Here is a 16,144-nt window from a genome sequence, read left to right as displayed (position 1 = left end):
TGTTTCCGTGTTGTAACTTCTATGATTCTATGATCACATATGTGCAGTAGGCAGCGTAAGGCAAACGTGTTGTGAGCATGAAGGGGATGCACAAGGGTGTTTGAGGGTTTGTCATGGTTTTTACTTATATTTAATTTCTGACCAACTCACATATTATATTGGCACCACTATTGCCACGTCTTTGCGAATCTTGTCTGGTTTGTGCAATAATGCCCTTTCATGAGGATCACAATGAAGACCCACAACTGATGCCACCCATTGTGTCACTGCAGAGTGGGTGTAGGTGTATTTGCAGGGCTCTTTTGTGCAGACGACTGAGTGACGTCGGCGATGTCCCCGGTGGCACCCTGGAAGGATGCGGAGGAGAAGTTGTTGAGGGCAGTGGTGACTTTGACAGCGACAGGTAAGAAGATGGTGCTCGGGCCAGCCGGGAGCAGCTCGGCATGAAGGAGGCTGCAGATGTCCACGACTACATGTCGAGTGACTCTGAGCCTCCGTGTGCACTGCTGCTCAGAGAGGTCCAGGAAGCTGAGCCTCGGTCTGTAGACCCTGTGGCGAGGGTAGTGCCCTCTGCGATGCATCTCTCTCTGCCTTTGCCCTCCCTCCTGCTGTGCAGGTGGATGTGTCACAGCACTGTGTTGTGGAGCTCCACGTGTCAGAGGTGGACGGCGTGGCCAGTGAGGCTGGTGATGCTGTTCGCCCTCTGAGGAGGTCATGACTGCAGCTACGGCGGCCCCCATCCGGAAGATGTATATCTGAGGGGGTCCGCAAGGTAGGTACATGTCTCTGGACCCCGGGGTAAGTGTGCAAGTTGGTGACTTTGATTGTTAGGAGGAGGGTGGTGGAGGCCAAACTTTGTCCAAAGTGACAGAGTGGCCTCCTGCAATGAGTGAGGGTCTCGCCCCCCCCCCCCCACCTGTCAAATGGACCTTTGCAGCTGCCACAGGCTGATAGCTGCAACACGTCCATTTCAACTGGGAGTGTTTCCCCCAGTACGGGAAACAGTCTCAGTTGTTTGTAAAATCCCACCCCTCCTGAAATATCTCCTTAATCAGGTCTGTTAATGACCTGAAATACCAGAATAAACACTGTTAAGTGGCACCCCGCCGGCTTTAATTGCCTGCGGGAGTCCCACATGCGGGGGCTGCCCGCGTACGTCAGCGCATCTATGGAGAACCCGGAAGTGGGCGGGTTGGAGCCAGGCTCCCGACCCGCTCCGGGATTCCCTGATTTTCGGAGCCCCCCCACCAGGAACGCACCCGATAGTGGGTGCTAATATCGAGCCCAAGGAGTCTGCAAAGGGATATTGATAGGTTAAGCGAGTGGGCAAAAATTTGGCAGATGGAGTATAATGTGGGAAAATGTGAACTTGTCCACTTTGGCAGGAGGAATAGAAAAGCAGTATATTATTTAAATGGAGAGAGATTACAGAACTCTGAGGTACAAAGGGATCTGGGTGTCCTAGTACATGAATCACAAAAAGTTAGTATGCAGGTACAGCAAGTGATTAGGAAGGCAAATGGAATGTTGTCATTTGTTGCAAGGGGAATGGAATATAAAAGTAGAGATGTTTTGCTGCAGTTGTACAGGGCAACAGGGCATTGGTGAGACCACGTCTAGAATACTGCGTGCAGTTTAGGTCTCCTTATTTAAGAAAGGACATCATTGCTTTGGAGGCGGTTCAGAGAAGGTTCACTCGACTGATTCCTGGGATGAGGGGGTTATCTTATGAGGAAAAGTTGGACCTGTATACACTGGAGTTTAGAAGAATGAGAGGTGCTGTTATTGAAACATATAAGATCCTGAGGGGACTAGAAGGGGTAGGTGCTGAAGGGATGTTTCCCCTTGTGGGAGAGGCTAGAACTAGGGGCCACAGTTTAAAAATAAGGGCCTCCCATTTAAGACAGAGATGAGGAGAATTTTTTTTCTCAGAGGGCCGTGAGTCTGTGGAACTCTTCCCCAGAGAGCGGTTGAGTCAGTGTCATTGAATATTTTTAAGGCTGAGTTAGATAAATTCCTGATTAACAAGGGAGTCAAAGGTTATAGTAGATAGACGGGAAATTAGGGTTGAGGTCACAATCAGATCAGCCATGATCTTATCAAATGGCAGAGCAGCCTCGAAGGGCTGAATGGCCTACTCCTGCTCTTAATTCGTATGCTCGGATGTTCTTGAATGTTGTTGTGACTGCACACATGCAGACGAGTGGTTAAAATCCCATCACATTCCTGACTTAAGCCTTGTAGATGGTGAAGAGATGCTGTCTTTGAGGGATCAGGAGATGATCCGCTCATCACAGGATACCTCTGTCCTGTTATTGTAGCCACATTGTTGATATGGATGTTCCAGTTAAGCATCTGGTCAGTGGTAATCAAGATGTTGATGGTGGTGGAACTCAGCGATGGTAATGCCGTTGAAGGTCAGCGCAGGTCTTTGGGATTTTTCTAATTGGAGATGGTGTGTGCCTGGCACTTATGAGGCGCAGATGTTGCCTACCACTTTTCAGCTTAAGCCTGGTTATTGTTCAGGTCCTGCTGTAGGCTGGCATGGAATTCATCATTATCAACAGAATTGTGAATGGAGCTGAATGCTGTGGAATAATAAGCGATTAGCTCCACTCATGCCCTCATGACGGAGGGAAGATCATTAATCAAGCTGTTCCAGTACAGCTACAACACTGGCATCTACCCGACAATGTGGAAAATTGCCCAGGTATGTCCTGTCCAAAAAAATCCAGGACAAATCCAATCCGGCCAATTACCGCCCCATCAGTCTACTCTCAATCATCAGCAAAGTGATGGAAGGTGTCGTCGATAGTTCTATCAAGCGGCACTTACTCACCAATAACCTGCTCATCGATGCTCAGTTTGGGTTCCGCCAGGACCACTCGGCTCCAGACCTCATTACAGCCTTGGTCCAAACATGGACAAAAGAGCTGAATTCCAGAGGTGAAGTGTGAGTGACTGCCCTTGACATCAAGGCAGCATTTGATGGAGTGTGGCACCAAGGAGCCCTAGTAAAATTGAAGTCAATGGGAATCAGGGGGAAAACTCTCCAGTGGCTGGAGTCATACCTAGCACAAAGGAAGATGGTAGTGGTTGTTGGAGGCCAATCATCTCAGCCCCAGGGCATTGCTGCAGGAGTTCCTCAGGGCAGTGTCCTAGGCCCAACCATCTTCAGCTGCTTCATCAATGACCTTCCCTCCATCATAAGGTCAGAAATGGGGATGTTCGCTGATGATTGCACAGTGTTCAGTTCCATTCGCAATCCCTCAGATAATGAAGCAGTCCGAGCCCGCATGCAGCAAGACCTGGACAACATCCAGGCTTGGGCTCATAAGTAACATTTGCAAGTAACATTTGCACCAGACAAGTGCCAGGCAATGACCAGCTCCAACAAGGGAGAGTCTAACCACCTCCCCTTGACATTCAACGGCATTACTATCACCGAATCCCCCACCATCAACATCCTGGGGGTCACCATTGACCAGAAACTTAACTGGACCAGCCATATAAATACTGTGGCTACAAGAGCAGGTCGGAGGCTGGGTATTCTGCGGTGAGTGACTCACCTCTTGAATCCCCAAAGCTTTTCCACCATCTACAAGGCACAAGTCAGGAGTGTGATGGAATACTCTCCACTTGCCTGGATGAGTGCAGCTCCAACAACACTCAAGAAGCTCGACACCATCCAGGACAAAGCAGCCCGCTTGATTGGCACCCCATCCACCGCCCTAAACATTCACTCCCTTCACCACCGGCGCACTGTGGCTGCAGTGTGTACCATCCACAGGATGCACTGCAGCAACTTGCCAAGGCTCCTTCGACAGCACCTCCCAAACCCGCAACCTCTACCATCTAGAAGGACAAGAGCAGCAGGTACATGGGAACAACACCACCTACACGTTCCCCTCCAAGTCACACACCATCCTAATTTGGAAATATATCGCCGTTCCTTCATTGTCGCTGGGTCAAAATCCTGGAACTCCCTTCCTAACAGCATTGTGGGAGAACCTTCACCACACGGACTGCAGCGGTTCAAGAAGGCGGCTCACCACCACCTTCTCAAGGACAATTAGGGATGGGCAATAAATGCCCGCCTTGCCAGCGACGCCCACATCCCATGAACAATTTTTAAAAAGTAGTTGCAGATGGTTGCATCAAGGATACTGCCCTAAGGAATTCCTGCAACAATGTTGTGGGACTGTGACAATTGGCCTCTGTAAATCAAAACCAATTTCCTGCTTGTCAAGTATGACTCCAGCCACTACAGGGTTTTTCCTTTAACCCTCATTGATCTCAGGTTTGCTAGGGATCCCTGGTGCCTACACAATCTACTCACCGTTGATTGATGTTGAAGACAGTTACTCCCGCCTCTCCTCTGGCATTCCGCTCTTGCGTCCATGTCTGGTTCAAAGCTGGAATAAGATCTGGACCCAGTGGTTCTGGTGAAACCTGATCTGAGTGTCCGTGAGCTGGTTATTGATGAGTCGGTGCTGCTTGGTGACAATGTTGATGATTTCTTCCATCCCTTTGCTGAAGATTGGGAGGAAACTGATGGGATAATAATTGGCTGGGTTAGATTTGTCCTGATTTGTGTGCATAGAACATAGTTAGGCGATTTTCCATATTGTTGGGTAGATGCCAGTGTCATAACTGTACTGGAACAGCTTGGCTAGGGGGCTGGCTAGTTTTTGTGCATAGTTGTACAGTGCTACAGCTGGATTGTTATTAGGACCTAAAGGAGTCTAAATTGGGCCACATAGTGCCCGTTGTGTAGATACTACGCAGACTCCTAAGGACCCTAAATGGCAACTGGAATGCACGCGCACACTTCTAGCATGACGTTCGCCGGACGCCATCTTGTTAAAGGTGTTCGTGCACGCGCAGCTAACGAACGCCGGCACCATGTAAAGTCAGAAGACTATGCAGCAGATCAGTGAGCAACGGTGATTTAAAGGGACAGATGCGATATTGGCACTCAATGCTCCAGCCAACGCATTGTCTTAACCTCGCACAGCTGAACAGGTCGTAAACAGCACGGAGGACTATGGGATCATGTAGGAGTTACAGGTTAGTTGCTGGATTATTGCTTCCCTCTGCTGATGCATTTGTACCTGTTTTTGGAGGTCTTCTACGCTTGAATACTAGGATGAGGGGACATAGCCTAAAAATTAGAGCCAGGACTTGCAGGAGTGAAGTTAGGAAAAGATTCTACATGCAAAGGATGGTAGAAGTTTGGAACGCTCTTCTGCAAATGGCAGTTGATGTTAGCTCAATTGTTAATTTTAAATCTGAGATTGATAGATTTTTGTTAACCAAAAGTATTAAGGGATATAGGGTTATAGCGGGTATATGGAGTTAGGTCACAGATCAACCATGATCTCATTGAATGGCAGAACAGGCTCGAGAGGCTAAATGGCCTCCTCCTGTTCCTATCTTCCTATGTTCCTATATTAAAGTTTCAATAGTCTACAGGGAGTTGGCTGGCTAGCTGACAGGCAACAGCTAGGGCACTTGTGGAGTGACAGGAATCCTGAGAGAGGACAGCAGGTTCATGTTCAATGGAGCCACTTGCTATCTCCTGTTATGCACCACCTTCTCCTGCAAGAAAGCGCAACGTGTGTCACTGAGTGTCCTGCAAGATGTTTGGGTGATGTGGCTGTCATTTTTGAATAGCTGCAACCATATTGTCTGACCTGTAAGTTGTGGGTGTGCAGCTTGCAACAGTGGTAATATGTGAGGGTGAGAGGAAGCATCTGATTGGAAGAGTTGAGTACTGATTGAAAGAGTTTGTTGGTAGGTGGGTGATTGGGGTTGTAGTGCGTGGAGTAGTGGATGAGGCTTGTGGTGCAGTTGGTAGGAGTTGACAGTTAACCTCACTCACCTTGATCACTCGTGTCAAAGCATTGAACTTCTTCCTGCACTGCATCCATGTTTGTGATGCTATGCACCTGGCATTGACTTTGTCCCCTACTGCCTCCCACTGCTTCTTGAGTATATGTCTGGAGGGCCTCTTGCCCTCCTGTGGATATAAGATGCCCCTCCTTCTGTCCACCTCTTGCATCAAGGCCTCTAGTGCATCATCAGAGAGCCTTGGTGCGCGCTCTCTCGCAGGCCCGGTACAGACTCAGATCGGCAGATTGGAGGAGGTGGGATTTAGTAGTGCGCCACCTTTATTCAATGTTTTAAAATAACTCAACAGTTTGTAAACGTAGGGACACACCTGCATCTGTGTCTTACGTGTGCGATTTCTGACCTCCTTTCAGACTCTGTGTGGACCCATATCTTTTATTTTCCAAATATCAGTGTCCTGCAAACGTTAAGCAGCCCAGTGTTGCTCATTAAAAATTCCAGAGTTCCCATTATCATCTTGCTTCGCTATATTGCAGCACAGATTCACTTGTCAATTGACTTCCACCACTTCCTGGAGCCACAATGCTCCAATGCCTTTAAGTGGTGCTAGTCACTCATAATGTCTGGACCAGCTGCTGGTGGTGAGCCACTCAACAGCGCAGGTAGGCCTGGCTGCATGCAGCAATCATATAATTTTGATATAGTTATGATTACGGAGACATGGCTGCAGGGCGAGCAAGGATGGGAACTGAACATCCAGGGGTATTCAATATTTAGGAAGGACAGGCAAAAAGGGAAAGGAGGCAAGGTAGCGTTGTTAGTAAAGGAGGAAATCAATGCAATAGTGAGGAAGGATATTGGCTCGGAAAATCACGATGTGGAATCTGTATGGGTGGAGCTAAAAAACACCAAGGGGCAGAAAACATTGGTGGGGGTTGTCTATAGGCCCCCAAACAGTAGTGAAGATGTAGGGGAGGGCATTAAACAGGAAATTAGAGACACATGCAAGAAGGGTACAACTATAATCATGGGTGACTTTAGTATACACATAGATTGGTCAAACCAAATTAGCAATAATACGATGGGGGAGGAATTTCTGGAGTGTGTACATGATGGATTTCTAGACCAATATGTTGAGGAACCAACTAGAGAACAGGCGATCCTAGACTGGGTATTGTGCAATGCGAAAGGATTAATTAACAATCTTGTTGTGCGGGGTCCCTTAGGGAAAAGCAACCATAACATGATAGAATTCCTCATTAAGATGGAGAGTGAAGTAGTTGAATCCGAAACTAGGGTCCTGAATCTAAATAAAGGAAATTACGAAAGTATGAGGTGCGAGTTGGCTATGATAGATTGGGGAACTTTACTAAAAGTGATGAAGGTGGATAGGCAATGGCTAATATTTAAAGAACGTGTGCAGGAATTACAACAATTATTCATTCCTGTCTGGCCCAAAAATAAAACAGGAAAGGTGGCTTAACCGTGGCTTACAAAAGAAATTATGGATAGTATTAGATCCAAAGAGGAGGCATATAAAATTGCCAGAAAAAGCAGCAAGCCTGAGGATTGGGAGCAGTTTAGAATTCGGTGAAGGAGGACAAAGAGATTGATTAAGAGGGGAAAAATGGAGTACGAGAGTAAACTAGCAGGGAACATAAAAACTGACTGTAAAAGCTTCTATAAATATGTCAAGAGAAAAAGATTAATGAAAACAAATGTAGGTCCCTTACAGTCAGAAATGGGGGAATTTATAATGGGGAACAAAGAAATGGCAGAACAATTAAACACGTACTTCGGTTCTGTCTTCACAAAGGAGGACACAAATAACCTCCCGGAAATGTTAGGGAACCAAGGGTCTAGTGAGAGGGAGGAACTGAAGGAAATCAGTATCAGTAAAAAAATAGTGCTAGGGAAATTAATGGGGCTAAAGGCTGACAAATCCCCAGGGCCTGATAATCTACATCCCAGAGTACTAAAGGAAGTGGCCCTGGAAATAGTGGTTGCATTGGTGGTCATCTTCCAAAATTCTATAGACTCTGGAACAGTTCCTACAGATTGGAGGGTGGCAAATGTAACCCCACTATTTAAAAAAGGAGGGAGAGAAAAAACAGGGAATTACAGACCAGTTAGCCTAACATCAGTAGTGGGGAAAATGCTCGAGTCTATTATAAAGGATGTGATAACAGAACACTTTGAAGGCATTAATGGGATTGGACAAAGTCAGCATGTGTTTATGAAAGGGAAATCATGCTTAACAAATCTACTGGAGTTTTTTGGGGAGTTAACTAGTAGAATAGATAGGAGAGAACCAGTGGATGTGGTGTGTTTTGATTTTCAGAAGGCACTTAACTGCTTCTTACTGTCATGAGGAGTGAACTGAATTGGTTTGAGACTGGCATCTAAATTGGTGGGGACCTTGGGAGGAGGCCAAGTAGGATTGCTCACTCTGCAATTTTATGCTTTAAATCCATGCCTTGAGATGATGCACGACCAGTTGTTGAATCCTCCAGTTGGCCAGAGGAGTGTTGGACATGATGGGAGACTGTCTCCATTGCTCCACATAGGTGTGGTGCTTTGCAGGCATCTCTTTAAAACTAGGTCCCTTCGGATTGCATTGACATCTACTGACCTTTTGCAAAGGAGCATCAGAATCCTCATCTTCCACCCCCTCTACTCTTATTCACTCATGCTCCATGCATCATCCTCTGTGACCTCTTAATGCTCACTATCTAAACCTCCTGGGTAGATGTGTCTGGGCTGGGGCTTGCTGTGGAGAAGCTGAATGTTACAATGGGTGAAGCAATGCTAGCAGGGCTTCAAGCAAAATGGCCTGATCTTCTTTCCCCACCTTCTTTATGCAGTATTTCATCTAGAAGAGGAAGAGATTAAAATGAGTGGGGTGAAACAGATTTCTTTTCTCACTTGCAGAAGAAGCAGTCACTGTTTGCAGGATAGCTGTTTGCAGGAAAGTGAGCTGTGCTCCTGCAGTAATCATGGAACTGTGGCAGAATTTTGTCACAAATCTACAGGTATCACCTGCACACTGACTTCTCTATCTCCCAGTCCCTCAGATATGCCCTTTCATAGAATCATAGAAAGGTTACAGCACAGAAGGAGGGCATTCAGCCAATCACCTTAAATCTGTGTTCTCCGGTTCTTGACCCTTCCGCCAATGGGAACAGTTTCTCTTTATTTACTTTATCTGAACCCTTCATGATTTTGAACACATCTATCAAATCTCCTCTTAACCTTCTCTGCTCTAAGGAGAACAACCCCAGCTTCTAGGAAGTACCTGTTTCCCCTAGCGGAGAGTTCAAGAACTAGAGGACACAGATTTAAGCTGATTTGTGGAAGGATTAGGGGGGACATGAGGAAAAACTTTTTTACTCAGAGGGTGCTGGGTGTATGGAATATGCTGCTCGAATTAGTGGTAGAGGCAGGGACCCTCAACTCTTTTAAAAAGTACCTGGACCTGCACCTAAAATGCTGTACGCTTCAGGGCTACGGACTGGGTGCTGGAAGGTGGGATTAGAATGGGCGCTTGGTTGTTCTTCGAGCTGGCGCGGACACGATGGGCCGAATGGCCCCCTTCTGCGCTGTATCTTTTCTATGGTTCTATTCTATGGTTCTAAGTACTTGAAGGGAAAAAATTTGAAGGGCTACGGGGAAAGGGCAGGGGAGTGGGACTAGCTGGATTGCTCTTGCAGAGAGCTGGCATGGACTCGACAGGCCGAATGGCCTCCTTCTGTGCTGTAACCATTCTATGATTCCAGACTATCCACGTAACTGAAGTCCCTCAACCCTGGAACCATTCTAGTAAGTCTTTTCTGCACCCTCTCTAAAGCCTTCACATCCTTCCTAAAGTGCGGTGCCCAGAATTGGACACAATACTCCAGTTGTGGCTGAACCAGTGTTTTATAAAGGTTCAACATAACTTCCTTGCATTTGTACTCTATGCCTCTACTTATAAAGCCCAGGATCCCGCATGCTTTTTTAACTGCTTTCTCTACCTGTCCTGCCACTTTCAAAGATTTGTGCACATATACCTCTAGGTCTCTCTGTTCCTGCACCCCCTTTAGAATTGTACCATTGATGGAAGGTGTCGTGCTATCAAGTGGCACTTACTCACCAATAACCTGCTCACCGATGCTCAGTTTGGGTTCCACCAGGACCACTCGGCTCCAGACCTCATCGCAGCCTTGGTCCAAACATGGACAAAAGAGCTGAATTCCAGAGGTGAGGTGAGTGACTGCCCTTGACATCAAGGCAGCATTTGACCGAGTGTGGCACCAAGGAGCCCTAGTAAAATTGAAGTTACAAAGAAATATATTGCCGTTCCTTCATCGTCGCTGGGTCAAAATCCTGGAACTCCCTTCCTAACAGCATTATGGGAGAACCTTCACCACAATTATAGAAAGGATATTATTAAACTAGAAAGAGTGCAGAAAAGATTTACTAGGATGCTACCGGGACTTGATGGTTTGACTTATAGGGAGAGGTTGGATCGACTGAGACTTTTTTCCCTGGAGAGTAGGAGGTTTAGGGGTGATCTTATAGAAGTCTATAAAATAATGAGGGGCATAGATAAGGTAGGGGAGTCTATAACGAGGGGGCATAGATTTAAGGTGAGAGGGGAGAGATACAAAAGGGTCCAGAGGGGCAATCTTTTCACTCAAAGGGTGGTGAGTGTCTGGAACGAGCTGCCAGAGGCAGTAGTAGAGGCGGGTACAATTTTCTCTTTTAAAAAGCATTTGGACAGTTACATGGGTAAGATGGGTATCGAGGGATATGGGCCAAGTGCAGGAAATTGGGACTAGCTTAGTGGTATAAACTGGGCGACATGGACATATTGGGCCGAAGGGCCTGTTTCCATGTTGTAAACTTCTATGATTCTAAGGACTACAGTGGTTCAAGAAGGCGGCTAACCACCACCATCTCAAGGGCAATTAGGGATGCGCAATAAATGCTGGCCTCGCCAGCGACGCCCACATCCCATGAACAAATTTTTTTAAATTTAGTTTACATTGCCTCTCCTCATTCTGCCTGCCAAAATGTATCACTTCGCACTTCCCTGCGTTAAATTTCATCTGCCATGTATCCGCTCATTCAACCAGCCTGTCTATGTCCTCTTGAAGTCTATTACTATCCTCTTCACTGTTTACTACACTTCCAAGTTTTGTGTCATCTGCAAGTTTTGAAATTGTGCCCTGTACACCCAATTATATCAAATCAAAAAAAGCAGTGGTCCTAGTACCGACCCCTGGGGAACACTACTGTATACCTTCCTCCAGTCCGAAAAACAACCGTTCACCACTACTCTCTCTTTTCTGTCACTTCTGCCAGTTTTGTATCCATGCTACCATTGCCCCTTTTATTCCATGGGCTTCAAATTTGCTAACAAGCCTATTATGTGGCACTTTATCAAAGGCCTTTTGAAAGTCCATATACACAACATAGAATCATAGAAATGGTTACAGCATGGAAGGAGGCCATTCGGCCCATCGAGTCCATGCCGGCTCTCTGCATGAGCAATCCAGCTGGTCTGTCCCTGTAGCCCTGCAATTTTTTTCCCTTCAAGTATTTATCCAGTTCCCTTTTGAAAGCCATGATTGAATCTGCCTCCACCACCCCGTTAGGAAATGCATTCCAGATCATAACCGCGCGCTATGTAAAAAAATATTTCCTCATGTCGCCTTTGGTTCTTTTGCCAATCACCTTAAATCTATGTCCTCTGGTTCTTGACCCTTCCGCCAGTGGGAACAGTTTCTCGCTATCTACTCTATCTGGACACTTCATGATTTTGAATACCTCTATCAAATCTCCTCTCAACCTTCTCTGCTCTAAGGAGAACAAGCCCCGCTTCTCCAGTCTATCCACGTAATTGAAGTCCCTCATCCCTGGAATCATTCTAGTAAATCTCTTCTGCAACCTCTCTAAGACCTTCACATCCTTCCTAAAGTGCAGTGCCCAGAACTGGACGCAATACTCCAGTTATGGCCGAACCAGTGTTTTATAAAGGTTCATCATAATCTCCTTGCTTTTGTACTCTATACCTCTATTTATAAAGTCCAGGGTCCCGTATGCTTTCATAACCGCTTTTTCAACCTGCCTTGCCATCTTCAATGATTTGTGCACATATACCCCCAGATCTCTCTGTTCCTTTACCCCTTTTAGCATTGTGCCCTCTTTTATATTGCCTCTCCTTGCTCTTCCCACCAAAATGTAATATTTCACACTTTTCTGCATTAAATTTCATCTGCCTCATGTCGGCCCATTCTACCAGCCTGTCTATGCCCTCTTGAATCAGCCGCATTGCCCTCATAAACCCTCTATGTTACCTCATCAAAAAACTCAATCAAGTTAGTTAAACACGATTTACCTATAACAAATCCGTGCTGGCTTTCCCTTATTAATCCACACTTGTCCAAGTGACTATTAACTTTGTCCCGGATTATCGTTTCTAAAATCTTCCCCACCCCCAAGGGTAAGCTTACTGGCCTGTGGTTGCCGGGTTTATTCTTACACCCTTTTTTGATCTCCAGGGCTTTTTATCTACTGGCTCCAGGAAAGCTGGCCCACCCACTATGGCCCATGTCTTATTATTATGGTCAGTCTTTTCTTGGAAGAAAAATCCAGGCAGTGTCAAAAGGCTGTGTTAGGCAGGATGCGATGGAAGGTCCATTTACAGGTAGTGGGTAGGAATAGAAGGTATTGATGGACACTGGGACACATTCTTGCGTACTGTTGAAGCCATGGAACACACGGAGTGTTAGTGGTGAGAAAATGATATATGTAGCTGTTGCAAGTTGTGGGTGAATGTGAGTACTTTTACCTTGCCTATCCTTGTGAGGTCATTGAACATGTTCCGCCATTGTACAGCTGTCTGGGGTTGTGAATGTGGGACTTAGATTGGTACTCCCTCCCTCTACTATCTGTATGATGATCTCCTGTCCTACATGCCACAGAGGCTTGCGTTCTCTGTCTCATCTGAAATGCATCTGCAACTCACTATTTGCTAAATTAGCAGCATGCCGAAAGGACTGCTATAGACTCCTTCCTCTATCTAACTTGTAGGATTTGAAGTAATCTAACTTGTACTGTCTACCCTTTAAGCTGCTGCATGACTTCAAATCCTGCAACTGCATGAGATTTTCTCCTTTCCCCCTCCCCAGCAGGGCATTCTCTGGTGGGACTCTGGCATGAGCTTGCCCACCATTAGGGTGATCCTGAAAAATGGGCTGGGATCAGTGGTGTACACCAAAGGATGGGTGGAAGTCCTGCCTCTGCATGTCTGTTAGTGCTAAGAGTTCTTTGGGGTATATTTCCCTCTGTTTGCTGATCTTAATGAGAAAGTTAATTTGAATATTAAGTGGGAAACCCGAGTTCCTAATTTCCTCATTCCTAATTTAATGAAATATTTGGAAATTGAAAACTTATGTTAAGTTAGCACAGTGAAACATAGCTTGTTCAGAAAATAACAGGACACTATTCTATATTAATATAAAGTCCACAGACGAGTTAACTGCAAGTTGAAACACTGATGCCACTTATGAGAAAATTATTCTTTTGCTTTGCTTTCATAACAGGTGCACCTCCTGCAGAAAACTTTACACCATCCTTTTAACAAGCAGAGAGAAGCAGAGGAAGCAGGATATTCTTCCCGTCCGCCTCCATGGGCTAGAGAGCTTCGTGTCAGCTGTTCTTCTTGATAATGAAAGTAAATTAAAGCAATACCAGAAATTGCCAGCAGGCCAGTCTCTGGGTTTTAAAGGTTTGGCCAAGTAATTCCATATTCCTCTTATGAGCAGATTTTGCAGGGGTTAAGAGTTGTTAGATAAAACTGACTGCCTTTTTTATGTACACTGTTAATAAAGTTGATTCTATTTAAAATCCTGCTCATAGCTGCATCATCAGATATGAAGTATAGGCAGTGTCTAGTTAGCACCTCTCTCCCAGATTAAGTTCTAAAATCTGTCCACAATCATTGTTTTCATCCTCAGTACTGAGTTGCATTATATGATGTTATTGAGTTAGTACTGACTGCCTTGGCCACCTCTTTCCACTAGGCCTGTGCACTTCCTCTGGGGACTTTAAACAGGGCATCCATCTTCTGCCTTACTTAGGACAGTAGCACTACTACTGCTGCCTTGGAGAACCTGTGTGACAAGACTCCAACAAATGTTACTTTTGCTTTCTACCAAGATGTGTTCAACGATTTATAATCCTTCTTTTGATGATGCATGACTCTTTAAGTTGCAGCAGGCATTTAAATCCTGCAGCAGCATGCCATTTGCTGCCCTCAAATGGGCAAGTTCCCAATCAGAGTCATTAACCATGCTGAGAGGTCTCCCTGAATATTCTATTGAGGCTGTCCCTGGAAACTTCAGCAGGGCCAGCGTTGGTGCATTTGGCTGGATGGAAATCCTGCCCTACCCTGCTTCTGGTGGTAATTGTGCTGAAGAGGAAAATCTGGGCTTTAACATTAATTTTAGGGAGACTGGTGAAATGTTTTAGATTTATCATAAGGATGATGTGAAATAAAATTGACTTGTTACTCAGTAAAATATTCCCCAAGATTAATTTTATAAAGATCTGATTAGCAGCTAATTTTACGAACCATTCTCATGCACCATCATTACGACCATAACCACAAACTCACTAATGGCAAACATTCCTTGGTCAGTTTCTGTTCAGAGCGACATCACCCAAATGGAACACTTACTTCAAGCTCAGAATACACCCTCGCCTGCACCACTGTGACATTTAAATTTCTACACTCTGTCCTTATATTCACTGTGACTGCCAAATTGGTGATAGCTAATGTCAAATATGTGATAGTTGTGAGCTGTGAAGTCACCCTATCTTCTGAGAACTAGATTGAAGCCTTATTTGTAGCTGAAAAAGAAATGAACTGTCAAAAAAACATGAACAATTAAACTGCAACTATGAAGATTGTTTACTCAATAAATTCAGTATTGTTCTAACAAAGAGCTGGGACAGACACGATGGGTCTCCTGTGTTGCAAACTTCTGTGGTGCTAAAAGTAGAATAAACAAAACCCAACTTGTTGGTGTATTTGTGATGAAGTTGAATCTAATAGGATTGGATGTAATTGTCTTTCCTTCACCGAATGGAAAATGCTGCCACAGTGAGGCACTCCACCTGCAGGACATTTTGAGAACTAACATATCTTCCAGGGTGGCAGGCAGACTGAAGAAATGGGCAAGCCAGGTTCTACTATTTCTTTCCTTGTTTTCCCCAATCCTTTTTTAAAAAGTTATGCTACCCTCTCCTTTAATCATTCTCCAAACCATCAAAGTTGCTTGGATTATGGGGATTTTCAAATGCCCAACTCTGCAGGCTCTCCAGTGTGACGAAGTGGTTTGGGAGAGTCCTGTTGTGACTCACCCACTGAATTTCCCTCCTTCCCTTTGATGAATTACTTGGCCTTGGATACGTACCTTCTTTGTGATGAACTGGTCAAGAAGAGCTTCCTGTGGGGGGGAGTCATGTCTGGGAGCTTGTATCCTACTACTTGTGGCACAGATTATCAGCATATTAACCTAGTACATCACCAGTATGCTGCTGCAGCTACCAGTTCAGAATTTTAAAATTGTTAGGAAGTGTGTTATAGAACCAGTATGTAGTGTCACAAAGTGAGATACTTGGGTTTAGCCCCCAGTTACACCTGTGCTGTGCACAGATAGAGAACATAAGAAATAGGAGCAGGAGTAGGCCATACGGCCCCTCGAGCCTGCTCTGCCATTCAATCAGATCATAGCTGATCTTCACCACTGTGACATTTAAATTTCTACACTCTGTCCTTATATTCACTGTGACTGCCAAATTGGTGATAGCTAATGTCAAATATGTGATAGTTGTGAGCTGTGAAGTCACCCTATCTTCTGAGAACTAGATTGAAGCCTTATTTGTAGCTGAAAAAGAAATGAACTGTCAAAAAAACATGAACAATTAAACTGCAACTATGAAGATTGTTTACTCAATAAATTCAGTATTGTTCTAACAAAGAGCTGGGACAGACACAATGGGTGTCAACTCCACTTTGCCGCCCGATCCCCCTATCCCTTGATTCCCCTAGAGTCCAAAAATCTATCCATCTTAGCCTTGAATATATTCATGATGTGGAGATGCCGGTGATGGACTGGGGTTGACAATTGTAAACAATTTTACAACACCAAGTTATAGTCCAGCAATTTTATTTTAAATTCACAAGCTTTCGGAGGCTTCCTCCTTCCTCAGGTGAACGATGTTGGAAATTTCCAACAAC

The 16,144-nt window shown here is 45.2% G+C and overlaps 1 protein-coding gene across 1 annotated transcript in view; it reads left to right on the top strand.

The window, feature by feature from the left end:
- The window catches only part of LOC137343905 (protein adenylyltransferase SelO-like), a 69,385-nt gene extending 53,539 nt beyond the window's left edge, over positions 1-15,846 (top strand). Inside the window, exon 19 of the mRNA XM_068007142.1 lies at positions 13,443-15,846. Within this exon, the coding sequence (XP_067863243.1) occupies positions 13,443-13,565 (123 nt within the window). The 3' untranslated portion in view covers positions 13,566-15,846. The remainder of the gene's footprint in view (positions 1-13,442) is intronic.
- Positions 15,847-16,144: the final 298 nt, after the last annotated feature.

Source organism: Heptranchias perlo, chromosome 2, assembly GCF_035084215.1.
Source record: "Heptranchias perlo isolate sHepPer1 chromosome 2, sHepPer1.hap1, whole genome shotgun sequence".
NCBI classification, from domain to species: Eukaryota; Metazoa; Chordata; class Chondrichthyes; order Hexanchiformes; family Hexanchidae; genus Heptranchias; species Heptranchias perlo.
Note: the sequence above shows the minus strand (reverse complement) of the source record. Positions and strands in the feature narration are given on the sequence as shown.